The 22,679-nt window shown below is 32.8% G+C and overlaps 10 protein-coding genes across 10 annotated transcripts; 4 read left to right on the forward strand and 6 right to left on the reverse strand.

The window, feature by feature from the left end:
* Nucleotides 1–69: 69 nt before the first annotated feature.
* On the reverse strand, nucleotides 70–4,923 carry DOP1 (Dop1p; the record flags this gene model as incomplete). Its single annotated transcript, XM_011274736.1, has 1 exon — nucleotides 70–4,923. The coding sequence occupies one exon, from the start codon at nucleotides 4,921–4,923 to the stop codon at nucleotides 70–72; it is 4,854 nt and encodes a 1,617-aa protein (XP_011273038.1).
* A 182-nt stretch (nucleotides 4,924–5,105) lies between these two features.
* On the reverse strand, nucleotides 5,106–5,789 carry TML25 (palmitoyl-(protein) hydrolase; the record flags this gene model as incomplete). Its single annotated transcript, XM_011274737.1, has 1 exon — nucleotides 5,106–5,789. One exon carries the CDS (start codon nucleotides 5,787–5,789, stop codon nucleotides 5,106–5,108), a length of 684 nt encoding a protein of 227 aa, XP_011273039.1.
* Nucleotides 5,790–6,095: 306 nt separating this feature from the next.
* SRN2 (ESCRT-I subunit protein SRN2) lies at nucleotides 6,096–6,707 on the forward strand (the record flags this gene model as incomplete). The annotated part of the gene is made up of 1 exon (XM_011274738.1): nucleotides 6,096–6,707. The coding sequence occupies one exon, from the start codon at nucleotides 6,096–6,098 to the stop codon at nucleotides 6,705–6,707; it is 612 nt and encodes a 203-aa protein (XP_011273040.1).
* A 6-nt stretch (nucleotides 6,708–6,713) lies between these two features.
* On the reverse strand, nucleotides 6,714–7,757 carry PEX7 (Pex7p; the record flags this gene model as incomplete). Its single annotated transcript, XM_011274739.1, has 1 exon — nucleotides 6,714–7,757. The coding sequence occupies one exon, from the start codon at nucleotides 7,755–7,757 to the stop codon at nucleotides 6,714–6,716; it is 1,044 nt and encodes a 347-aa protein (XP_011273041.1).
* A 650-nt stretch (nucleotides 7,758–8,407) lies between these two features.
* BN7_4627 (uncharacterized protein) lies at nucleotides 8,408–11,137 on the forward strand (the record flags this gene model as incomplete). Its single annotated transcript, XM_011274740.1, has 1 exon — nucleotides 8,408–11,137. One exon carries the CDS (start codon nucleotides 8,408–8,410, stop codon nucleotides 11,135–11,137), a length of 2,730 nt encoding a protein of 909 aa, XP_011273042.1.
* Nucleotides 11,138–11,845: 708 nt separating this feature from the next.
* Nucleotides 11,846–14,803, forward strand: GPI13 (mannose-ethanolamine phosphotransferase GPI13; the record flags this gene model as incomplete). Its single annotated transcript, XM_011274741.1, has 1 exon — nucleotides 11,846–14,803. The coding sequence occupies one exon, from the start codon at nucleotides 11,846–11,848 to the stop codon at nucleotides 14,801–14,803; it is 2,958 nt and encodes a 985-aa protein (XP_011273043.1).
* A 127-nt stretch (nucleotides 14,804–14,930) lies between these two features.
* BN7_4629 (Serine/threonine-protein kinase) lies at nucleotides 14,931–15,770 on the reverse strand (the record flags this gene model as incomplete). Its single annotated transcript, XM_011274742.1, has 1 exon — nucleotides 14,931–15,770. One exon carries the CDS (start codon nucleotides 15,768–15,770, stop codon nucleotides 14,931–14,933), a length of 840 nt encoding a protein of 279 aa, XP_011273044.1.
* Nucleotides 15,771–16,017: 247 nt separating this feature from the next.
* Nucleotides 16,018–18,177, reverse strand: NPR3 (Npr3p; the record flags this gene model as incomplete). Its single annotated transcript, XM_011274743.1, has 1 exon — nucleotides 16,018–18,177. The coding sequence occupies one exon, from the start codon at nucleotides 18,175–18,177 to the stop codon at nucleotides 16,018–16,020; it is 2,160 nt and encodes a 719-aa protein (XP_011273045.1).
* Nucleotides 18,178–18,366: 189 nt separating this feature from the next.
* Nucleotides 18,367–20,904, reverse strand: FZO1 (mitofusin; the record flags this gene model as incomplete). The annotated part of the gene is made up of 1 exon (XM_011274744.1): nucleotides 18,367–20,904. One exon carries the CDS (start codon nucleotides 20,902–20,904, stop codon nucleotides 18,367–18,369), a length of 2,538 nt encoding a protein of 845 aa, XP_011273046.1.
* A 265-nt stretch (nucleotides 20,905–21,169) lies between these two features.
* ELP4 (Elongator subunit ELP4) lies at nucleotides 21,170–22,588 on the forward strand (the record flags this gene model as incomplete). Its single annotated transcript, XM_011274745.1, has 1 exon — nucleotides 21,170–22,588. One exon carries the CDS (start codon nucleotides 21,170–21,172, stop codon nucleotides 22,586–22,588), a length of 1,419 nt encoding a protein of 472 aa, XP_011273047.1.
* Between the last annotated feature and the right edge of the window lie 91 nt (nucleotides 22,589–22,679).

Raw genomic sequence — 22,679 nt, forward strand, 5'->3', positions numbered from 1 at the left:
GGTGACTTAGCATTTTAAAAGACTACCTAGTGGACTATACTTGACTTTATATTTCTATATATTTTATACCTATGCATTCAAAAACAAATCAGAAATCATATCTTCTTCACATGCTTCATGATCTAGCGCATGTCCATTATAAATATTTTCATAATTAAAATAACTTAACCCATCAAAAAATGGTTTCAAAACACTTAAAGAACTTACATCTCTAATCCCAATCAATGCTGGTTTTCTGAGGCCTTTAGATTCTGATAATTTAGATAAAAGTTCCGATTTTTCAGTTGTTAATGCAGTTGTTTCATAAATTTCATCTTTCAATGATAATTTATCAATCAAACTAATAATATTAACATTTTTATAAATTGCATTTATAGTATCAATGATGAAAATCCACTCTTGGAAATCTTCAAATTTCAAAACCAAAATCAAATCTAACAACTTTGAAGCTTGGAAAATACTATTTAAATTAATCTTGGAAATTTCATTTTTATCAGCATCTAATAATTTCAAGAAAAATTGTTGTAATGTAGTATAAATCATTGTCCAATAATCATAGAGATGAATTGGTGAAAATTTGAGTAAAACACTTCTAATAACAAGGAAAATCTCTGGCGAAGGATATAAACTTTGACCAATAATTAAATCCAATTTGGAGAATATTTCTTTTAATAAAACAATATGTTGATCTTGTTCACTAATCAATAACAAATATGTGATTCTCTTTAAAGCCATTGATTTAGCAATTTGTTCATTTTCTGACCAATTAAAAATATTTGCAGTACCACTTGATGTTAATTTGTTCAAATATTCAGAGATCTTATCACTAGAATCATTCTTTATCCAATTTTTCATAATCAAATTCCAATAACTTATATGTTCAACATCGAAAAATAATTGATCATTGAACACTTCTGATAATTGAAACTTTAAACTTTTAAAATCACTAAACTCTTTGGATAATTCACCTAATAGTTCTAGATTATGAATTGAAATATTTTTAGGAAAATTTCTTGTTTTTAAATTTGGTGTTATTAAATTAACCATGATGGTTGATACAGCAGCATTAAGTTTATCAGCTTCTGTAACAACAGCATTTAATTTTGGTACAATCCATTGAATAGATGTATAAAGTTCCTCTTGATTACCTCCTCCTGGTGCTTCTAAAGTAGCCGATGAAGTTAACATTGAGCTACTATTTTCCAGACCGTCAGTTTTTGTAGAATCTGAATCATTGATACTTGATGCTAAAGCATTACTGATTTCAATGTTTTTATAGTTCAAGGATGCAGGAAGTATCTTCACAAATAAATCACCGAGTTCCTTTTTAATTCTTTTTTGACTTCCAAATGTAGTTGTTTTCAATTTTTGAGCCAACACACAAGTAAACTTAACAATGTTGATTAAAACTTGTTTGTAAGAGTTTAAATCAGAAGCAACTTCTCTCAAAAAATTGATTGAATTATCATAAATATCCTCCATAGAGTCATTTTGTAAAGACAACAGATATAGCACCAGGAAATAACTAACATCAAATGAATTTGGTTTTTGTTGTTTATTTGTGTTTCTCAATGATATAGATAATATTTGAAATATATGTGGTAATGATAATTGTGGTCTTGTGACATCAAGAACATTCAAAAGCTTGAAAACCGAGGAAGTTTCATCACCACCATATATAGCGATTAAGCTTTTCAAAACTTCGTTGAATTCTAAACTGCATAATTTTTCTAACAAATTTTTGGATCTATGTTTTAATTTCAAAGATTGATATTTAACTGAAAGGTTTGGATTTGAATCAGCTTTTAATTTTAAGGTATAATCTGAAGTACTCCATATTTCATAACAAGTTCTTGTCGCCTCTTTGAAGCATGAATTAACCATTTGGCGGTTTTTAGATTCATCTGATAGATTATTATTCTTCGAGGAATCACCTAGAACACCTGATACAACACTTGAAAAGAACCCAGGGTCATTATTTCCAACTCTTGGACTATTAACTTCAATACTTAGCACATATGTTCTCACTAACGATAAAAGTTCTTGCAAAACACCCAATAGCAATGAGATTGAAACATCATCTTTGGATTCCGAGTCATTATAAAAGAATATATTGACTTTATTTATTATTGCCATAACTATTGCCTCAGCTGAGAAAAAGATCGCATCATCTTGATGTTTGAAAGAAGTAACCAACAATTCAGTCCATGATGATAATAGTTCAGATTTATTGAACTTGACAAAACTTGATAATAAGAATTCGAAGAATGGTGATTGTTGTTTATCAGCTTGAATTTTAAACACAGATACTTCTTTTCTAGTAACAACTGGCATCTTAATCAACTCTTTCAAATGATCCAATAAGACGATTGATATGGATTTAAAATCTTCACTTTCTGAATTATAAATGATGAAATCTTGTGAAAGTGCAAACGCTTTGGAAACAAATTGATCAAAATTCTTTTCACGACCATCTAACAACAATTCAACTAATTTAAAGACAACGCGGTTTGCATTAGCATCAAATGTACCAGTATCTAAGTATTTACCCAAAGCATATAATGTAAATTCCTTATATGTTGAAACGTCTTCATCTTTATATTCAACGGAGTTTATCACAGAGAGTTCTTCCGTGAATAATGGTAACATTCTTTTAGTATCAACCTTCAAAACATTTAACAAAATCGAGCAGTGATAAGTGAAAACCAGTTTATCATTAACCGATTCATTTAATTTTGAAGCAACCAGTTGAAATAATCTATTTATCAACCCGATATTAATATTACCCAAAATCCAATTTTGAACAATATCATAGTTTGGATGATTGGCATCCCTTAATTCATCTAAAATGATATGTAATGGTCTATCCAATAATGTTGATTCAGTAGTGTGAATCCAGATATAGTTGAACAAAGTCAATCTATCACCAAACTTAGGTAGATCTAAAAGGAAAGCAGAAACTGCAGCTTCAATATAGTTTGATGATATGTTGAGGGATAAATGGCTTAAAGCTTTCACGGTTTCAACTTGATAAGCATACCCTTTATTCAACAATAAAGAACACAATTGAAAAACTAATGATCTCAAAATCTCAATTTTAGAGAATGGTGCATCAAATTGTAATTTTGGGAAAAGCTTTGTAAGACTTAGTAAAGTATCACCTTCAAAATTTGAGCCTTTTATTATTTCAATAACTTGATCATTATGGAAGTTTAACTCTGGAATAGTATCAATAACATTATTTAAAAGTGCAATATAATCAAATTGATCATTCTTCTTTGAGTTTTCAACAGCAAGGTTAGTCACTATATTCAAAGTAAGTTTTGCTAGGTCAGCTGGATTGAATGGAAGTGCCAATGAATCATTTTTCTGGTAGTATTCATCAATTTTAACTGCTACTTCTTCATTTGTTAAATTAATAATTTCTGGATTTGAATGTTCAATGGGTAAATAAGCTCTCTGAGGAATAGTTCCGATACACAAATCCAATAATTTATACCAGCTTTCAGTTTTGACATTTATGATCAATGTTGCAATGAAAAATAAAGGAAATTGATGAACCAGCATCTCCTCATCTTGAACAGCGAAATTTTGAAGAATAAATATTAAGAAATCGATATTTTGATCATCCACAAGTTTAACTAACGTACTCCATATTGTCAATGTCTCAACAGCATCAAACAAGGCCGATGCACTTTTCAATAATTCGTTGAATTCATTTGCTGGTAATATCTTGGAGTCATAAACTGATTTTAATAATGGAACTAGCACTTGTGGTACGACTTGAGATCCAATTTCCCACCTATCCATAATTGCGAGGCAAATTTTGTAACCTATAAGTTTTTGAGTATAAGAAGGTTGATGACCATATTTCCCTTGGAAATATTTCAAAAGGCCATCAATCAAATGTTCAGATGCATTTTGTTGAAAAAAGTCAACAGGTTTAATGTCACCTCCCTCAGGACCTAAAAGCCATGACCAAATTCTTCTATTAATTGACATATCTTTCTTAAGAACAGCACCGATTGTACTTATAATCAAACTTTGGAGATCCTTTGCTGGAGAAATTTTTTGTAGTACTGTTGAATTAAGATTTAGCTTCTTAATCATTAAATCTAAAAAACCTCTTTGTATGAGAATGTTATCAGATTTCAATGTTGCAATGTACGACCTCACCAATAAGCCTGGTTCTGGTGTTATCAGTGCTAATTGTTCAGAGTTTAGTTTCTTTTTCAACTCTTCTTTATAGTAATCGGGCGTATCATCTTTTGAATCTTCAGGTGGTGGGATAATAACATTCAAATCTGGTAGTTTCTTATTGCACCAGACCAAACAACCTAATCTTCTTTCTTCACTGGTGATCATAATTAAAAATAGAGATTGCCAAAATAAGGAATCATCACCAAGCTCTGTTTTCAAACGTTCTATCAGCCCAATTGATGCATCGAAAAATTCACTTCTTTCATCATCTATTGAAGGTATCAAATATGATAGTATTGGCTTGATAAGATTTTTGAGTACACTTGGTGGTAATGTGAGCAAATGATTTTTATAGAGATCTATAACAACTGATTTAATACTAATGGATGCAAATTGCATAATTGGTAGAATACCCGGAATCCAAATATTAACATCTTTAGCAAGTGCATCAACACCCAATTCATTGAAAATGAAAACATAAACTTCAATTGTCTTTTGATGTACACCACTTGGTAAGTTGGGAGATAGACATTTTGATAATGTAGTGGAGATCTTTATATCATGCGGTATCCAGTGTGGTGTTGTATGTTTTTGTTGCAAAGCTTTCAATAATTTTGATAAAAATGAGATACAGTCAGCCCATTCTTCCACGGTATTGAAGAAGCCTAGCGCCTTCTCAACCGCAGAAGCATACTTCTTATCTTTTGAGTCTAGAGTTACCATTTCTTAGCGATTATTGCGCTTTAATTCGATTGTTTACTTTTGAACAAAGTGTCAAACGTCTACATAGTGTTTTTGGATTTTTGTCAAGAAGAATATTCGGTAAGAGCAACATAGCACATGATAATTATACAAATTATAATTTCTAAGTTTTAATTAAGTAACTATATAAGCTAGAAGATGATTCATTCTCTTGGGATGGTCTTTTTGAGGAAGTCGAATGCGTGTGATAGTTCTTCGTTGGCAACAGAGTGTGGTAAATTTGGATAAATATTGTAATTGTAGTTCTTGTACCCAAGATCTTTGAAAAATTGATGTGTTTCATCAGCATAACTCTTGTTAATGATTGGATCAATATCACCATGTCCTTGGAAAACTGGTGTCTCTATATTTGCTGGGTTGAATAATTCTTTAACTTTATCACCAACTGGCATGAAACCTGAAAAGATTAGGAAACCTGCAACTTTGAAATCAAACGTAGCCAAAGCACCTAATGCAAGAGCAGCACCTTGACTAAACCCACCAATGATTATTCTTTCAGGTTTAACTCCTAGATCAATTTGTTCTTTAACATAACTATTTAAGACTTTTAATGATTTGAGGTAACCATCAACATCTTTTCTACCACCAGAAGTACCAAATTGGTAAAGATCAAACCAACCTGGCATTTCATAACCTTGATTGGCTGTGATTGGAATAGTTGGTGCATTTGGAAAAACAAAATTGATGTGATCGAATTCATTGGAACCTCTAGCTAAATCAGCTAAGAATTTCCAACCATCACCTGAATCACCTAAACCGTGAACGATAATTACTGAAGCTGTTGGAACTTTTGTTCTTGATGATACTCTAACCGCGCTTAAAACCATTTTTTTTCCGCTTGAAAAGAAGTAAATCACAATAATAGCCACTAAGACTTGAAATAAAATGAATCTGATCACTTTGAAATATTTGAAATTGGCAGCTTGTAAGTTGTAACTAGTAAATTGTGTAGATTCAAAATCTTTTAGTTAACAGTGTGTATTTCAAGAAAATAAGTAGATGAGCGCGAATTTCGCTAAAACAGCCTAAATTATCAGAATGTTGCCAATATGTTCAATATTGAATCCACAAAGTTTGCAACATAAGCTCCTTTATTATAGTATTGTTCTGAAAAGTCACCAAATAAGTCTTTAATGTCACAATCACCACCAACATTGCCGCCAAAAACACCCGAACACTCAACAGGTCAAGAGATCAATCAACGACCACCCCCACCACAACAACAAGTTACCCAAGTCGATATTCCAGAAGAAATCCAATCATTACCTAAAGACCAATTGATCAAGTTGATACAATCAGTTGATGTACTAAAAGGGTATTTAATAACGTTGAATGAAAAAAATCTACAAGATAACACGGTTGTATTGGATGGAATAGTGAAGGATATTGAATCGTTTATTCAAAAATTACAACAATTACAAAAATCTAAAGATGATCTTAATAAACAATTACTATCACTTCAAGCTTTGACATCTGAATGGAATTCAAGAGAGGTAGATATGTATTCATCATTACAAAAATTCGGATCAAAAAACTTATATTCATTGCTTAGAACTAGTGTTTTGGAATCCAAGAAACTAACAGAATCAATAAGTCAATCATTCATACAAGACTCATTAGAAAAACATGATGAAGCATCCATTCAAAATTTCATTAAAAATTATAAAGCAGAAAGAAAATTATACTATTTAAGAACTGAAAAATTACATAGATTTAATGAAGAAAGAGTAGGAGGTTTATTATAATCATAATCATAATCTTTTGGAATCATATATATACACCATTTCATCCCAACCAGTTGTTGCAACCCAACCTGGATCACCCCATAAACTATAATCACCACCAATGACGAATTCCTTATGCATACCGAATATTTTTGATGTAGAGTTTTTTTGAAATCTATTGTTTAAGACTCCCCTTGTCCTTGGATCTGCTTGATCTTTCCATACACGACTTGTCATATCATAACTACAACTCAATAAGTCACCACCATCATGGGGACTCCATACCACTCTTCTAATTGCAAAATCATGTCCAATCAATTGATTTAATGGAGCTGGTCCTAACTTATTTTGATGTGGTGATTGGAAATCAGCTGTACCATCAATCATACGTAAATCCCATATCTTTATATTTTTATCAACACCAGCTGTAGCTATCACTGTTGGTCTATATTTATTCCAATCACAAGTTAATGTTTCTGCTCCTCCATGTCCTATAAAATCCAGTATATTAGGGTTTGGTGATCTTGTATCCCATACTTGAATATGTGAGTTTGCATTAGCACTAACTAGCATGCTTGGATTATGTGGTGAGAATACAGTTTGATAAACACAATTATTCTGAGCATGAGGTTTGACTGCATTGAACGTAGCTAACGATTGTTTTCTACTTGGAGTCCAAAGTTTTATAGTACCATCCCAACTTGAACTAACAAATGTTGATTTATCATTCATATTCCAATTGATTGAAAACACTTCTCTTCTATGCTCCTTCAGTTGAAGTATGGGGAATTGACTAACACCTATATCAAATATTTTTATGGAACCATCACCATTGGCAGTTGCAACATGATTTTCATGAACTTCAGACCAAGCAAGATCAAATAAACCATCTTGGGTATCAAAGAAGACATCATTTACTATCTGCCCATCTGGATTAATTGATAATATGTATAATCTCCCATTACCAACAAGACCATAATTTGAAGATGTCGCCACGGCTAATTTGTTATCATAAAATGGAGAGTACTTAACACCATACCCATTATAACCCTTTGTTCTAAAAGATAGCATGGTGCGACTTCAATGAAATATAAATATATGACTTAGATCTATATGATAGTGGACTCCAAAGCACAATTTCCTTTTGTTTTAACGTTCTTTATCGAAAATGATATTCAATTTCTTTGAATCCAACGACCTTTTCCTTTTAATCAGAATCCAAAGCTTCAAATCTGCGAAAAATTGCTCCAAATGCCATTTTGCGCATTTCATTGTTCATTGAACTTTTGATTAAAACATGATTTTTTCAAGATTTATTTTGCTTTAATCATACTTTTAAAGCAATATATCCCATTGTATATTGTAGAATTATATTATAGTGAGTTTTTTAGTCCATTTCCATATCAAAATTCTTCAAAAACATGATTTTATATAGATTCTTTTCGCCATTTGGCGTAATTTATCATCCGGGATACGCCAAAACGTCCAAATTGGGTAAGCCTGCGACTACCGAGATCCGATTTGTTTACGAAAAGCAAAATCAGCTTCAAATTTCAAAAGTAAACAAACAAAGGGTTTTAAAATTGAAAGAAATCAACTAGTGTTTTGTTAAGAAAATTTTGGTTCTTCTTGATACAAGATCAACTGATTGTTTGGGCTTAAGAGTCAGAAAGAGGTAAAACAAGAAAGAGGAAGAAAAGAACAAGATTACTACTAGCTTGATGTCAGTGGAAACTAGCACTTCTACAAGATCTAACTTGCTTTCAGCTGGTCAAACTGCTAGCCTCCATGATGACTTCTTTGGGGCTATTCCTTTACAATATACCTACCTCATCAAATCAGACCGCTCACGCTATTTATATGAATCAAGTACTGGCTTATGGTCTGATATAGATCCTTCAAATACTTTCATTTTATCTCAACTCACCGACAAGGCCAACACATCATATAAAATCATTGACAACTTCAACAGGATTAACTCAAATTTAGATCCACAACACGAGCAAGTATCAATCTGTGACTCAAGAGGAAATGAACATCTTTTAAATCTTAAAATAGCTCATAAAGGTGAAGCTATACATAAGAAGCACTCACAATTGTTGGAAAATTATCAAAAAGTTGATTTCAAAACTCTACTGGTAGATAAGGGTAAATTTAAAGGTATTTTCCAAGAAGGTAACATTGCTCCTGACTTCAAAATTTTGCTTGATGAATTGGCTAACTATGGAGGAGTTGAAATTTTGGTTAGTAAAGAAATTGAACACTTCAACGTGTCTTTGGCTTTTGAACCACCTAATGATTTAATTGATCAAAACATATACATTTACATCTTGGGTGATTCTGATGATACAACATTTGCTGAAACCAGATTGAGAATCTTACTTGATAATTACTTGGATCTTTTTGTTGATTCGGTTGATATTCCATTATCCCTACTTCCATTAGTTGGTGGTGTATCTTTTGGTGATTTTAGAGCTATTGCTAAAGAAACCGGTGTTAATATCTATCTGCCATCATTGTTGCCTGAACTTTATCACCATTCCAAGAAACGTAACTTAAACTCTGTTTATCTTTCAGGTTTAGAAGCACAAGTTTTGTTGGCCAAGAAATTGATGTTGGATATAATTGAAAAGAGAAAAACTAATATTATTTATAAAAATATTTCAATGTTAAAATATAAAAAAGATTCAACTTTGTTAAGCAAAAAAGATGATGTTAGTTCAGTGATGTATAAACATGGTGTGTTCATTCAATTGCCACCATTGGGATCAAAAGATACCACTGTCCATTTTCAAGGTTGCTCATCAGATTTGATCGAAAGAGCTATCGTTGATTTCACCAATTTCTCTAATGAAATCATTTATGCTAACTTATGGTTTCATAAAGATACAATCGAAAATAATTATCATACTCCTGCTGATTTGAATGTTAATGTTGAAGAATTACAAGATCTTGTTTCAAGAATCTCAATTGCATCAAACGTTACGATCTATATTAATGTTTTTAATGCTTCATTCCAGATCATTGGTTCTCAAGATGATATTTTGAAAGCTGTTAAATTATTCAGTAGCTATTCTAAACAGCTATACCTTGATTGTGAATGTGCTATTGATGCTAAAATTGAATTAGGCTTAGCATATCATGAATTCATTAGTGGTAAAAAAAATGGTAAAATTTCCAAAATTATGAACAATTTCAAGACATCAACAATCAACTTTGAGCCATTGAATGATTATAGTTTATTAGTTGACTTAAAATCTGTTGATTTTAATGATTTCATTAATGCTTATGATCAGTTACAAAATGAATTTCCATCAGAAGTTAGATTTTATATCCCTGAATCTTTCCATAGACAAATCATTGGAACTGGTGGTTCATTAATTCAATCAATTATGAGAAAATATAATGTGTTCATTAAATTTTCTAACAGCTATGATCTAAAAAATAACTTCAAAAGTCATGTGAGATATGATAATGTTATTGTCAGATGTCCTTTCAAAAATTCATCAAACATACCATTAGTCAAGAACGAATTAAATAATCTTTTGATTAATAATGAAAACACAACATTTTTTAATACATTTTTCAAAATTTCAAGAAATCAATTTCGTCTTTTTGATTTTGATAAAATTCAACAAATTGAAAAGAAAACTTCAACTTTTGTTAGATTTCCAAATACAGAACCGAATGATTTTCAACTTGTTGAAGTGTTAGGTACCGAAAATCATTCTGCTAATGCTACAAAATTGTTTGTCAATGAACTTGCTGAAAGCTATGAATTCAAAATTTCATTTTCTAAAAAATTCAATGATACCTTCACTGATTTAAATAAAGAATTTGTTGAAAAAATTAAAGTTCCATTCAAGATTCTGTATAATTTCGAAATTATGGGACTTGATAGAAAAACTACTAGCTTAGTTCCATACCATTCATTAATATTATCGTTCTTACCAGAGAGTGATTTGTTTTTGGAAGATGCAATTACCCATTTAACTGGCTTCTTACGTGAAAATGAATTTATGATCATTGATAGAGGAGAATTATCAAATGCAGATACCATTGTACAAGGCTCAGCATCAAGATATTCACAATTTAGTCAAAATTATAACAATGTTAAATCAGGAAACCCATTTAACAAACAACACGGTTCTGCAGGCCAAGTACATGCCAATTATGATACCAATTTTTCCAAATACCCTTTTCAACCACCATCTACCACCTTACCACTTCAATTACCCCAATCTCAACAACTATACCAATTACCTAATTCACAAGAAAGAATCATGGTTTCACAGCCAACAATTGTTCAACCATTAGGTGTTAATTTTAGTGAACAAAAAATATTAAATGCACAAAATCAAGCATTTGAAAAACGTCCAGCAACTCATAATGGTTATGATAACATTAATGTAAATTCAAAGCCAAATTTCTTTCAAAGAAGACCATTTTGAATTGCACCATAGAAAGTTCTACATATTTGTTTTGCCAATCGTACATCACAAACGTCTCATATTAGCATTTGCATCATCTACATCATCTACATCATATCAGTTGTTGAACTTTGTACTCTAGTTTTATTCTTATATTTCCTATGTTTCAATTTTTTTTCTCTCCATATATTTCTTCAGACTTCACTTTAATAGCTTTTGTATAAAATTTTCAGCTAAAATATACCCAATTTGTCATTCTTTTCAATTTCATTGTTTTTTTGTATTTTAGTATGTCACCTACATCAACATAATCGTCAACAGCACCACCTGAATTGGTTCGCGCAGCGTTTCATAATTTTTTTTTCTCAACTCGGTCTAACTGGTAGGCAAGGAAAAAAACAAACCGAAAACAAAAGAAGGTACGTACATCGTTTTGATCTGAGGTAAACAAAGTGAAAAATTGTCCATTATCCATCCCACAAAACCCCATTCTATATCTCATTTGATCACATTTACAAGTCACTACAGATTGTGGTAGTGCTTGCTCAATTCAGTTCTGCCCTTCAGGAGTTTTCTGCTACTTTCAAAGGACATCGATTAACCTATTGTTAAACTTCCCAACCTGATTGGTGATTTGAACCTTTAGAGAATTTTAATAAATATTTATCTCAACGGCCATACTATACAAAAACAATACAATCAATATTCATAGACCCATCAAAATCTAAAATGCAGAGACCACAGGATCCAGAATCAGGTGAAGAGGTACGCAAACGCCTAGTACAACAAAGTGATGCTAAATTCCACATAAGGAACAATAGACTTAGGTTTATGGCCATACTATATGTTTTGATATTTTTCTCATTTGCAGCATTACAAACAATAGCAATTGCATTTTTCACAAGAGGATTCCTACTATCGAGACAAGTGCTTGATAACCACTCAACTCTAACGGATCCTATATTTTTGGATCAAAGTGATAAATTACAAAACTTTGATAAAGCGGTGGTGGTTATAATTGATGCATTAAGATTTGATTTCACGGTTCCTGACAGTGAGAATGAGTTTTACTATAGAAATAATTTTTTGACACCATATAATTTGAATCAAAAATATCCTCAAAATTCGGTATTGTTGAAATTTATAGCAGACCCTCCAACAACAACACTTCAAAGGCTAAAGGGGTTGACAACTGGATCATTACCAACCTTTGTTGATGCAGGATCAAACTTTGATGGAGATGTTATACATGAAGACAATTTTATCAAACAATTATACTCGAATAATAGATCAATTGCCTTTGTGGGTGATGATACGTGGGAAGCTGTTTTCAGTCCATTCTTGAATACCTCTTATCCTTATGACTCTTTAAATGTCTGGGATCTACATACTGTTGATAATGGTGTTATTGAACATATGATACCTATGCTTGATGATCAAAAATCAAACAAATGGGATGTTTTGATAGGGCATACTTTAGGTGTTGATCATTGTGGTCATAGATATGGGCCTTCCCATTTTTCAATGAGAGATAAACAAAAACAAATGGATACTTTCATAAACGATATCATTGATCGAATTGATGATAAAACTTTATTGGTCGTTATGGGTGATCATGGTATGGATCGTACTGGTAATCATGGTGGTGATTCTCTTGATGAACTAGAAGCTGCACTTTGGTTGTATTCCAAGAAGAATTCATTTCATCAATTAAATGACAAATCAGTATATGATATTTCAAATGGTGGTAAAAATTATAGATCCGTCAATCAGATTGATCTTGTACCAACATTCTCTTTATTAATGGGTTTACCAATCCCTTTCAATAACTTGGGTAAACCAATTGAAGAAGCATTTGACTCTAAGGACACATTTAAACTAGCAAGCTATTTGACAATGGAACAAATTCAGCGCTATAGGTATCACTCGACATCACTGAAAGATGATGAACTTATAAACAATAAATACAAAGAACTTAAAAACATTTGGAATCAAGGTGATCCAAAAGGTATATTCGCTGAAAAGGTTTTAGAGTATGAGTATGAATCTCTAGAAAGATGTAAAGATTTATGGGCAAGATTTGATCTTTTAAGTATCAGCATAGGTATCATTTTGTTGGCATTTTCACTTGTGTTATTAGTTATCTACTCAAAATTAATCCCTTCAGTTGTGATAACTCAATTAACGGAAGAAATTGTTCCAGCTACAATTGCAATGGTCTGTATTTTCACTGTCATTTTTATAGCCATTTCAGTTATTCTGAAACCATCATTTTTGAGTCTTTTGTGGTTTTCGTTACTTGGTGCTGCTATTGGTATTATTTTTGGATTCTTGATCCCAATTCTAGATCGTTACTCAATCAAATGGTTATTCACATCACTACTAGATAAGTTTAGTGGTCTATGGTCTTTGATAGCTATAAGTTTTATGGTTCTTCATGCTGCTATTTTTGGATCAAACTCATTCACTATTTGGGAAGATAAAATAACCAGTTACTTTTTGATTACTTTTGGTTTTCTATCCGCTGTTAAATCATTAGATGCTCAAAAGAAAGTCGATAGGGTCATGGGTGTTTATCACTCAGTTCTATTCATGATTACCACCAGATTGGTCTCTTTGAGTACCATATGTCGTGAAGAACAAGGATCCCAATGTACCCCAACTTTCAAATTATCATGGTGGATGATCTTAGCGTTGTTTGTCAATGCATTTTTCATGCCATCTTATATTAGAGCGTTTTACAACATTACATCATCATATCATAGCGCTGCTCCATTATGGATTAACATGTTCAAAGTTGTGCTAGTTATGATTACAGTTTACTGGTCATTCGAATACTTAGAATTCAATCAAGCAGATTCCAGCTTTGAATTTATCAGAAATTTGGATCTTGAGTCCTTGCATTTTGTCAAGTATACATTAGCGAGAATCATTGCTGGTATTGCATTAATAGCTGCAAATGTTGGTTGGTCAAGAGGACCATTATGTGTGAAGCTCGAAATCAAGAATACTGAAACTTCATCAAGAGAAGCATGTATACTAGGATACCAAAACGTTTATGGATCACAATATTTCCTTTTAGTTATGAATTTTACTGCTGCTATCTTACTATTCACCAAACCGTTAGGCCAATTATCAATTTCGATATTGATATATCAAATCTTATCCTTGTTTGAACTTGTGGACATACTTGGTGTTAGAGCTAACCTGATTTCTCCTGTTGTTTTAGGGCTATTGGGTTATTTACATTTCTTCAGTACTGGTCATCAAGCTACAATTCCATCAATCCATTGGGAAGTTGGTTTCACATTAACTGAAAAGATTACATTTCCATTCACTCATTTGGCTATTGTATTAAATACATTTGGTCCATTCATCATTGTTGCACTTTCAGTTTCCTTGATTACTTTATGGAAAATCCCACCATCACAGAAACCAATTTCTCTATATTCAAGAATAATTGAAAATTGTGGAACTCTATTGATATATGAAACTTTAGTCGCCTTGAGTGCATTGATTTTTGCAACTGTATTCAGAAGACATTTGATGGTTTGGAAAATTTTTGCTCCAAGATTTATGTTTGCAGGTTTGGTTCAAATTGTTATCAATATAGTTTTGGTAACTACTACTATCGGTTTTAGTTGTGGAAGACTGATTCTTCAAATCAATAGAATCTTTGGAAAATAAGGAGACATGACCCCAAAAAAGACTACACCACTTGTATATTAGAACACAATCATTAATTACCATTTTATAGACTTAATCTTAATATAACGTATATGCATTTGAATTTCGTAAATATGATCCAAATCTCCTACTCCATACTATGATCAAATTGACTTAAAAAGTCTTGATCATCTAGCGTAGAATGAAGACCAAATCCCACATCATCAATCATATTAATGTCATCAGTTCCAAATGCTGGAGGTGCTTCCACATAGGGTATAGGCTCTGGATTATTTTGAACTGGATCCTCTTGGATGTATCCTTGATCAGATATAACCAAAGGGTTATTGACAGCACTTGCTTCTTGCTCTTTAGCTTTTTTAATCTCTTCCCAATAATTTGGTGGTGCTTCAGATGTATCTGTTTTAAGTTTTGGTATTGATTTAATGGTGTATGGTTCAAAACTTATTGGTTTATTAACTACCTTTTCAAAAGATTTTTCCACTGTTTCAACATTATGAGACACTGGGTTAACAAAGGACTCACTCAACTCATTGATAAATCCTCGTATCTTCCGATTATTATGAGGACCCTTATTTATATCTTGGGTAGCAGCTTTCACTTCTTCGAGCTCCTTTTCTAACTTTCCAGCTTTTTGACGCATTAACTCTATATTCCCAAAGTATAGTTCATCTTTAATCTCGTTGATGTTTTGTTTTGTTTGAAACTGCGTAAATGGTTTAGGTCTTATAATGCCGTTTGTATGAACCCATTTTTCAGTGACGTTTTCGATTAGTTCTTGGTTTAAAATAAATCTATGGGCTGCAGCTGAACGGAAGGACATCACGTCAGCTTCATCGTGTAACCCTCCAGCATCATCTTCCTTTTGTTTTTGGGCTTGTTGGGCCTGCTGTTGCTGCAATTGTTGTTGTTGTAATTGTTGTTGATACACCTTGTTACGGCGTCTTTGTGTAGCTGGTTTTACCATTATCCTGTTGTGGTTATTTTATTATTAAAAGACTTTAAGATTTCTATAAATTCTCAATGTTATTCTTTCGAGGATTCATACATGTTATCGGTTGTTTATACACTTTCACCACCGCGATTATTTTTCGAAAATAGTTCGCGAAGATCCGATGATTATATAATACATTATAAATACAATTAAAGAATTTGATAGTGTGTTTAATTTTTAGTTCACCTAAACAAAAAGTTCATATCATGCAACGTTCAAATTACCAGTGTTTGACCGATATGATATGATCACCAATTGCGTTCAACAATCGTTTCAAATCATGTCTAGATATATTCTCTCTAACCACCACAAGCTCAAGCGGAGTTTTACCGTTTAAATACTTCAACATTTTATGAAATAATGCAATAATATCAGTTGGTTGACCTTTGATACATTTACTGATCCATCTTCTTTCGACCGCTGTAGCCCTTTCTGGATCCAAAAGTATTGTGTCTTCTTCCTCTTCTTCTTCGATGTCAACTTCAGTGCCATTATAAGTGACTCTTTGTTCACTACTTCTGCTCTCGGTTTCACTTTTATCAATTTGGGCTGATTCACTATTTGGGTCTTTGCTGGTGTTATCAGTAGATAGATCCGTGAGCTTTAGTTTGGAGTGTGGCTCTTTTGAGATGCCTTCTTTTTCTAGGTCTTCCTCGACGGCTAATTTGATCCTATTAGATATTTTTAACCAAACGAAAGTCATCAACTGAGTGACATACCCATGTCGTATTAGCCATGCCAATGCTTCAAGATACAAATCTCTGTGATCTCTACTTGGGATAATTGCGGAGTACTGTCTTGGTTTAGAAGTTGAAATGAGCGATATGAATGATGGTAATGATGGTAATGATGGGAAATCATGTCTAAAGCTTTTCATGTCTTCATTAATATATTCAATAGGAGCCATAGGAGAGACAATGAAAACACTCTTAGCCTGTAATGGTATAATAGATCTAGCTCTTCTCCAGTATATTAAGTGATTGGCGAATGCTTTTACTTGGTTTATATCTAATTGGTTAAGCAATGCAAGTTTGTTCATGGACATCATTGGATTAATGTTTTTGATAAAAGTGGACAACGGACTCATTGGCTCTGTTTTAAGATCGGTTATAATTTTTTCTGGAGCATCCAATAACAATAATGCCATATGACCAACGTTTGAATCTAACTCTTCTTCATCGTATTGAGTTGTCGATGATAAGTATGACCCTGGTAGAACAGGTGTTGTTTTGGGCAATAACGAGCTGAACTGATTTTTCATTGGAATCTGAAGTGATATAACCTTGTTATTAATTTCCAAATTAGCAATATCTGAAGATGCAATTGAGTCAAAACATTGGGATAAAACCTTCGCAAGTGACGATTCAGTATTCAACTTTTGATATAGATCAAACACTGATAAATTTTCATTATTGTCTTTGATCATCAGTATTTTTTTGACCTGATCCCATACATAGTTGGATTTAGACTGCTCATATCTCAAGATAAGACTAAGTCTTGATACAACATAATGGAACATTTCATCAAGTCTATAATTGTATTCAACAAGTGATGGATTCATTACAAACACAACATGGAACATTTCCATTGAATTTGAATCACTGTCATCATTTTCGGTTTTGCTAAAATTTGATTTTTCATCTTGAATATTTTCAACTTCTGGTCCACTAGTAGCATCTTCAGTTTCAGATTCACCTTTTGTAGACCCACTCCTTGTATTATTGCCAGATGTATTTCCAGAGTGTTTAGATTTTTGGTCCCTTTTGGACTTATGATTTCTCCAAAGACCATCATCATTCTTATGAATTGGTAACCCTAAGAATGCCATATCATCAACTGTCAATTCGAACCTACTGTTGCATAATCTTTTAGGTGGTGATAAAAACTCACCTAGAAACTCGGCGTCAAACCCAAAAACTTTATCTAGCTGTTGCTGGGGATGAATAGCAGTTGCCAGTGAATTTGTTTCAGAGTTTGCAGTGGACTTATGAATACTATTTGATGAAATGGAACCTTTCTTTCTCTTTTGATTTTGGCGACGTTTTTTCTTTACTTCCCTTCTTTTATCTCTCTCATCTAACAAGTCTAACAACGTTTGTCCGGATGATTGGTTTTCTGTTGCATTGAATCTTGACATAAATGCATCTTTACCTTTATGTGAACTTGTTACTCGATCCTCTTCGTCACTTGAGTCTGATTCTGAAGAATCTGTTGTACTATCTTCAGAACTTAAAAGGTCATTGTTTGTTGTGAATGAGTTTGTATTGAAGCCAACTTCACTGGGTATAGGTGGGTAATGATAAACAAGCTGGGGACCATTGTGAGTTGAAATAGTTAATAATATACCTTGAAGACAAGGATTGGGTAGATAATAACTCATTTAGTGGAACTTGTTTGTCATTGATACTAGTTGTTTATAAGATTCAAGACTCGGAGAAGATAGTTTATAATTATTTACACTTTTTTTCGCGGTGTGATCAAGTAATAGGCTACGTCAAACAATTAATTAGAGTAAAATATGTTAATTCATTAAATCGTTATTATTATATATACAGGTGATTATAATTGATTATTCAACGGTAGCAATTGCTTCAAGATCAAAACTTTCCACTAGCTTCTTTTGGTCTAAAGATCTTTTCAGTAATTTACCGAAGAAAGCAGAAGCAACATCAGCATCTTTAATAGCTTTTAAAATCTTTTCTTTTCTTACAACATGTTTATCTAAAGATGTTTGAAAGCTATTTTGAACTTCTCTAGCTGGGTATTTCAATACTTTACGGCATTCTTTGGATATTCTGCTTGCATTTTGATGAGGATACTCTAATTCTTTAACTTGACGTTTAATCTTCTTTGCCAACTTTCTTGGTAAAGCTCTTGGAATATCAAGAATCAAGTATGTTAAAGAGACCAATCCGACACCAATTGAAACTGGTAAAACCAAATAACGCAATGTTTTGAATGAAAAGAACGAACCATAATGGAAAACACCTTTAATCAAAGAACCAGTTGTCAAAGCACCAGAAGCAGCATATAATCCAACAGAGTAAGCAGAATCTTTCCAGACTAAAGCCTGCTCTTTTATTTTAGAATCAAAGTTGAAAACGGTCAAGAAACTTTCGAAAGATGGATCAAAGAAATCAGAAATTTCAATATTGTCATTAAGATTTCTGCTAATGGTATCTTTCCGTCTGCTGAACATAAACTCGGCCTTGAATATCTTCTCGTTGTTATACTCTTCACCTAAAGCATCTTTACCATACTTTCTTATGGTTTCAATACCTTCACTGGTTTTGTTACGAGCAAATTCTTCACTTGCACTAACTGAATCAAGAATTTTCTTTGTGATTTCTCGTTGTGTATCAATCGTATAATCAACAAGATTCAAGATACCATAGTATGGGACTATTGGATGATCACCAACATTGTCAAGTGTGGTGTTGATATTATCCTTTGTGATGTCATAGACCAATTGAGAAGTTTTCTCTATAACACTTTCAATCTTCTCATTCACTTTCACGCTTTTAACCAAACTATCTTCATATGCAGGTGAGATTTCATTAAGTTTTGTAGTCATTTCATCCTTATCGTTCAAATACATTCTTTGGTTTATCGAAGATAATGTCTCAATGTCACTTAATAACTTGGTAATGTACGTTTTAGCAGGTTGTAATTTTGAAAGAGCTCTTTTTTGTAAAACGAAATCCCGTAAACTGCTTTCCAAATGATCGAAGTCCGGATGTATTCTATCATCTGGATTGTTGTCACCGTTTCCATCTCCATCTCCACTTCCACCAACACCAGGATCCTCGCCGTTATCATTTGGTAAATGATCAACAACGTCACCAGAAGAGACAAAATGAACAAAGTCTCTAGCATCTTTATGGGTATCAGGTGATAATCTTTGAACTTGATCTAGAATTCTTGTCATACACTTATTCTTGTCCTTGATATTGTCAAATCTATTAACTACAATGAAAATCAACTTTTTTTCATTGGCAGCTGCTGCGATAAATTCCTTTGCTGAAAGTGTAAAATGATTCTCTGCGCTAACAACAAAAACCACCAAATCAATCTCTTCCTGTCTTGAGAAGACTTCAGTAGTTTGATAAGAATCAAGATTTAAACCTGGTGCATCAATGAGGGCAATATCAACAACACCGTTTCTGAGTAAACTTTGATCTACTGTTCTTCTATCATTAACGTAAACTTTCAAAATAGAAAATTTATCACATTCAGACACCAAATCTTCAAGTTCTTTCAATGGATAGATCTTATATGTGCTTTCATCTTTGATATTGTAGGTGTTACCAATAGTAACAGCGTGTACTTCTTCTAGCCCACTGTTCTCTCTAGCATCAATAACTTCACAGAAGACAGATGTACATGGTTGTTGATCTTCGGGTAATACTTTTCTTCTTAACAAAGCATTACAGAATGTTGATTTCCCTGAGTTCAAATCACCAGTAACAAAAACTTTTGAAGATGTATCATCAATTCTTTCCTTTAGTGATAACAAATGTTTACTAATTTGAAAGATCTTTTCATCCAATAGTTGACCAATAGCAGATTTATCTAATTTGGATATTTGATTGTTATCTAACTTAATATTTAACTTTAAAATTTTCAACTCTGGAGAATCTTCATTAGACATTTCTTCAACTTGCTTCTGGATGGATTTAACTGATTGTATTGAATTCTTCCTGATCAATGCTAAATGTGCCTTTCTGCTGTTTAACAGCTCATCAGGTAAATCGTGTGATGGATAAAATAATGGTCTTTCTTTATTCTCAACTTGTAATTCACCCAAAATTTGAACAGTAGTTTGGATCGATCTGTCTAACGCAATTCTATTATTATTGTATTGAAGCTGTGATATTTGTGTCTTCAAATGATGATCATTTGATGGTGATCTATGATGATTTTGTGCGCCAACTTTTAAAAACTCATCACCATCAGCTATTGTGCTTCCTTCCAATACACCTTCATCTCTCATATATGTCAAATGAGCAGCCTGATCACCAAGCAATGTTCTAACATCCTGATTATCATCAATGTCTTCCTCTTCTTCAAGGCCTTTACCCTTGGGATCCTTGTACGTCCCACTCATTTTCTGTAATTAATTAACAGAAGAATATCCAAAAGAGCAACTGATTTGAAAAATTGTTAATTAGTAAATATAAATCGCCATCTTTCTAATTTTGTGTGGGATGCTTTTTGGAAAATGTTTGTTTTCATACCAAATACCACATTCCGACCACTTTACACGTGACTTGATGAGACCCCGTATTACCGCTTTAAACTTTTTAGCTTTGATTTTTATTATGGCATATAATTTTACACCGAAATTTTACTAACCATTGAAATAACTTTGAATGGATCACAAAAGAATCAAACTCGACGGTCAATCAAAGATGTCATTCAGAAAGAGAGGTGAAGTTTTAGGTGGGCCAAATCCACGAATTCCAAATGCTGTTCCAGGAAGAGGTGGTGCCCCAGTTACTGCACCAGGTATACCTGGTAGAGCTCCATTAGGTCCAAATGTTCCAGGAAGAGTTCCACCACCAAGAGACATAAGTGGTACACCATTACCACCAAGAGGTGCAGGTATCAATCCATTAAAAAGAACTGGGATGGAGCCGGATTTGTTAGCAAATCAAGTGCAAAACTTATCTGTTGAAGAAATTGTTAAACATCCAGGTGTTAGACCATCTTCCATCACATCACAAGCAACGATTTCCACTGGTAGTGCTGATTTAGATAAAATTTTGGGTCATCAAGGTCTCCCTGTTGGTAGCTCATATTTGCTTGAAGAAAGTGGTACCACTGATTTCTCAAGTGTTCTAATGAAATCATTTGCAAGTCAAGGTATTGTTCAAAATAGATTAGATCCAAAGAATCCAAATACTCATGTCATAGTTTTAAGTTCCAATCAAGCTTGGGGGAAAGAACTTCCTGGTGTTTACAAAGGTAGCAGTAGAGATATAAAGAGAAATAGAGTTATTCAAAATGAACAGAAACTTTCAGTTCAAAATTTATTAGACACAGGTGATGCACCAAAACCAAGGGCCTCTTCTTCTTCCAATAGTGAAAAGAAGGATAACGATTTGAGGATTGCATGGAGGTATGGTCTTAATGATCCAAAGAAGCAACAAGCTACACCACTAGATAATGAGACCTACAAAGATTTTAACCATCAATTTGATATAACAAGTCGTTTGGTACCTAGTCCAAATGCCAATGAAATCACATATATTCCATTAGGTACAAGCTTCAAGCCTGTAATTAAACAATTAGAAACTACAATTCAAAGACACAAAACTAAGATTATCAGACTTGTTATCCCATCATTTTTAAATCCATCAATGTATCCACCACCATTAGCAACATCACAAGAAGCATTACAATTTGTTCATTCCCTTAGATCTTTGACCAGAAAATATTCCAAAACCCTTGCCATTGCGATGTCAATCCCATTAGAACTATATCCTCGTGATTCATTATTGATTAAGCAAATTGAAAGCTTATCAGATGCTGTGTTCAATTTAGAACCATTTAACCAAGAAATGTTGAAGTTCTTAGAAAAAGCATACCAAAATCAACCTACTAAAGTTCAACATGGTCTTGTTCATGTCTACAAAGTACCACATTTAAGTGAAAAGGGACAAATGTTGATAATGAAGAGTGAATTTGCATTCAAGAATGGTAAAAAGAAGTTTGAAATTGAAGAATGGGGTATTCCTGTGGAAGACGAAGGAGAACCTCAACAGACTACACAGAACATTGATTTCTAATGAACAGATGTTACGATATGTAAAGGATTTCTTGTAGTATTACCCCCAACATATTTGTTGAATCTATGACTTTCCTCGATTTGGTTATATT

Source organism: Wickerhamomyces ciferrii, contig 00179 (genome assembly GCF_000313485.1).
Source record: "Wickerhamomyces ciferrii WGS project CAIF00000000 data, strain NRRL Y-1031 F-60-10, contig 00179, whole genome shotgun sequence".
NCBI classification, from domain to species: Eukaryota; Fungi; Ascomycota; class Saccharomycetes; order Phaffomycetales; family Wickerhamomycetaceae; genus Hansenula; species Hansenula ciferrii.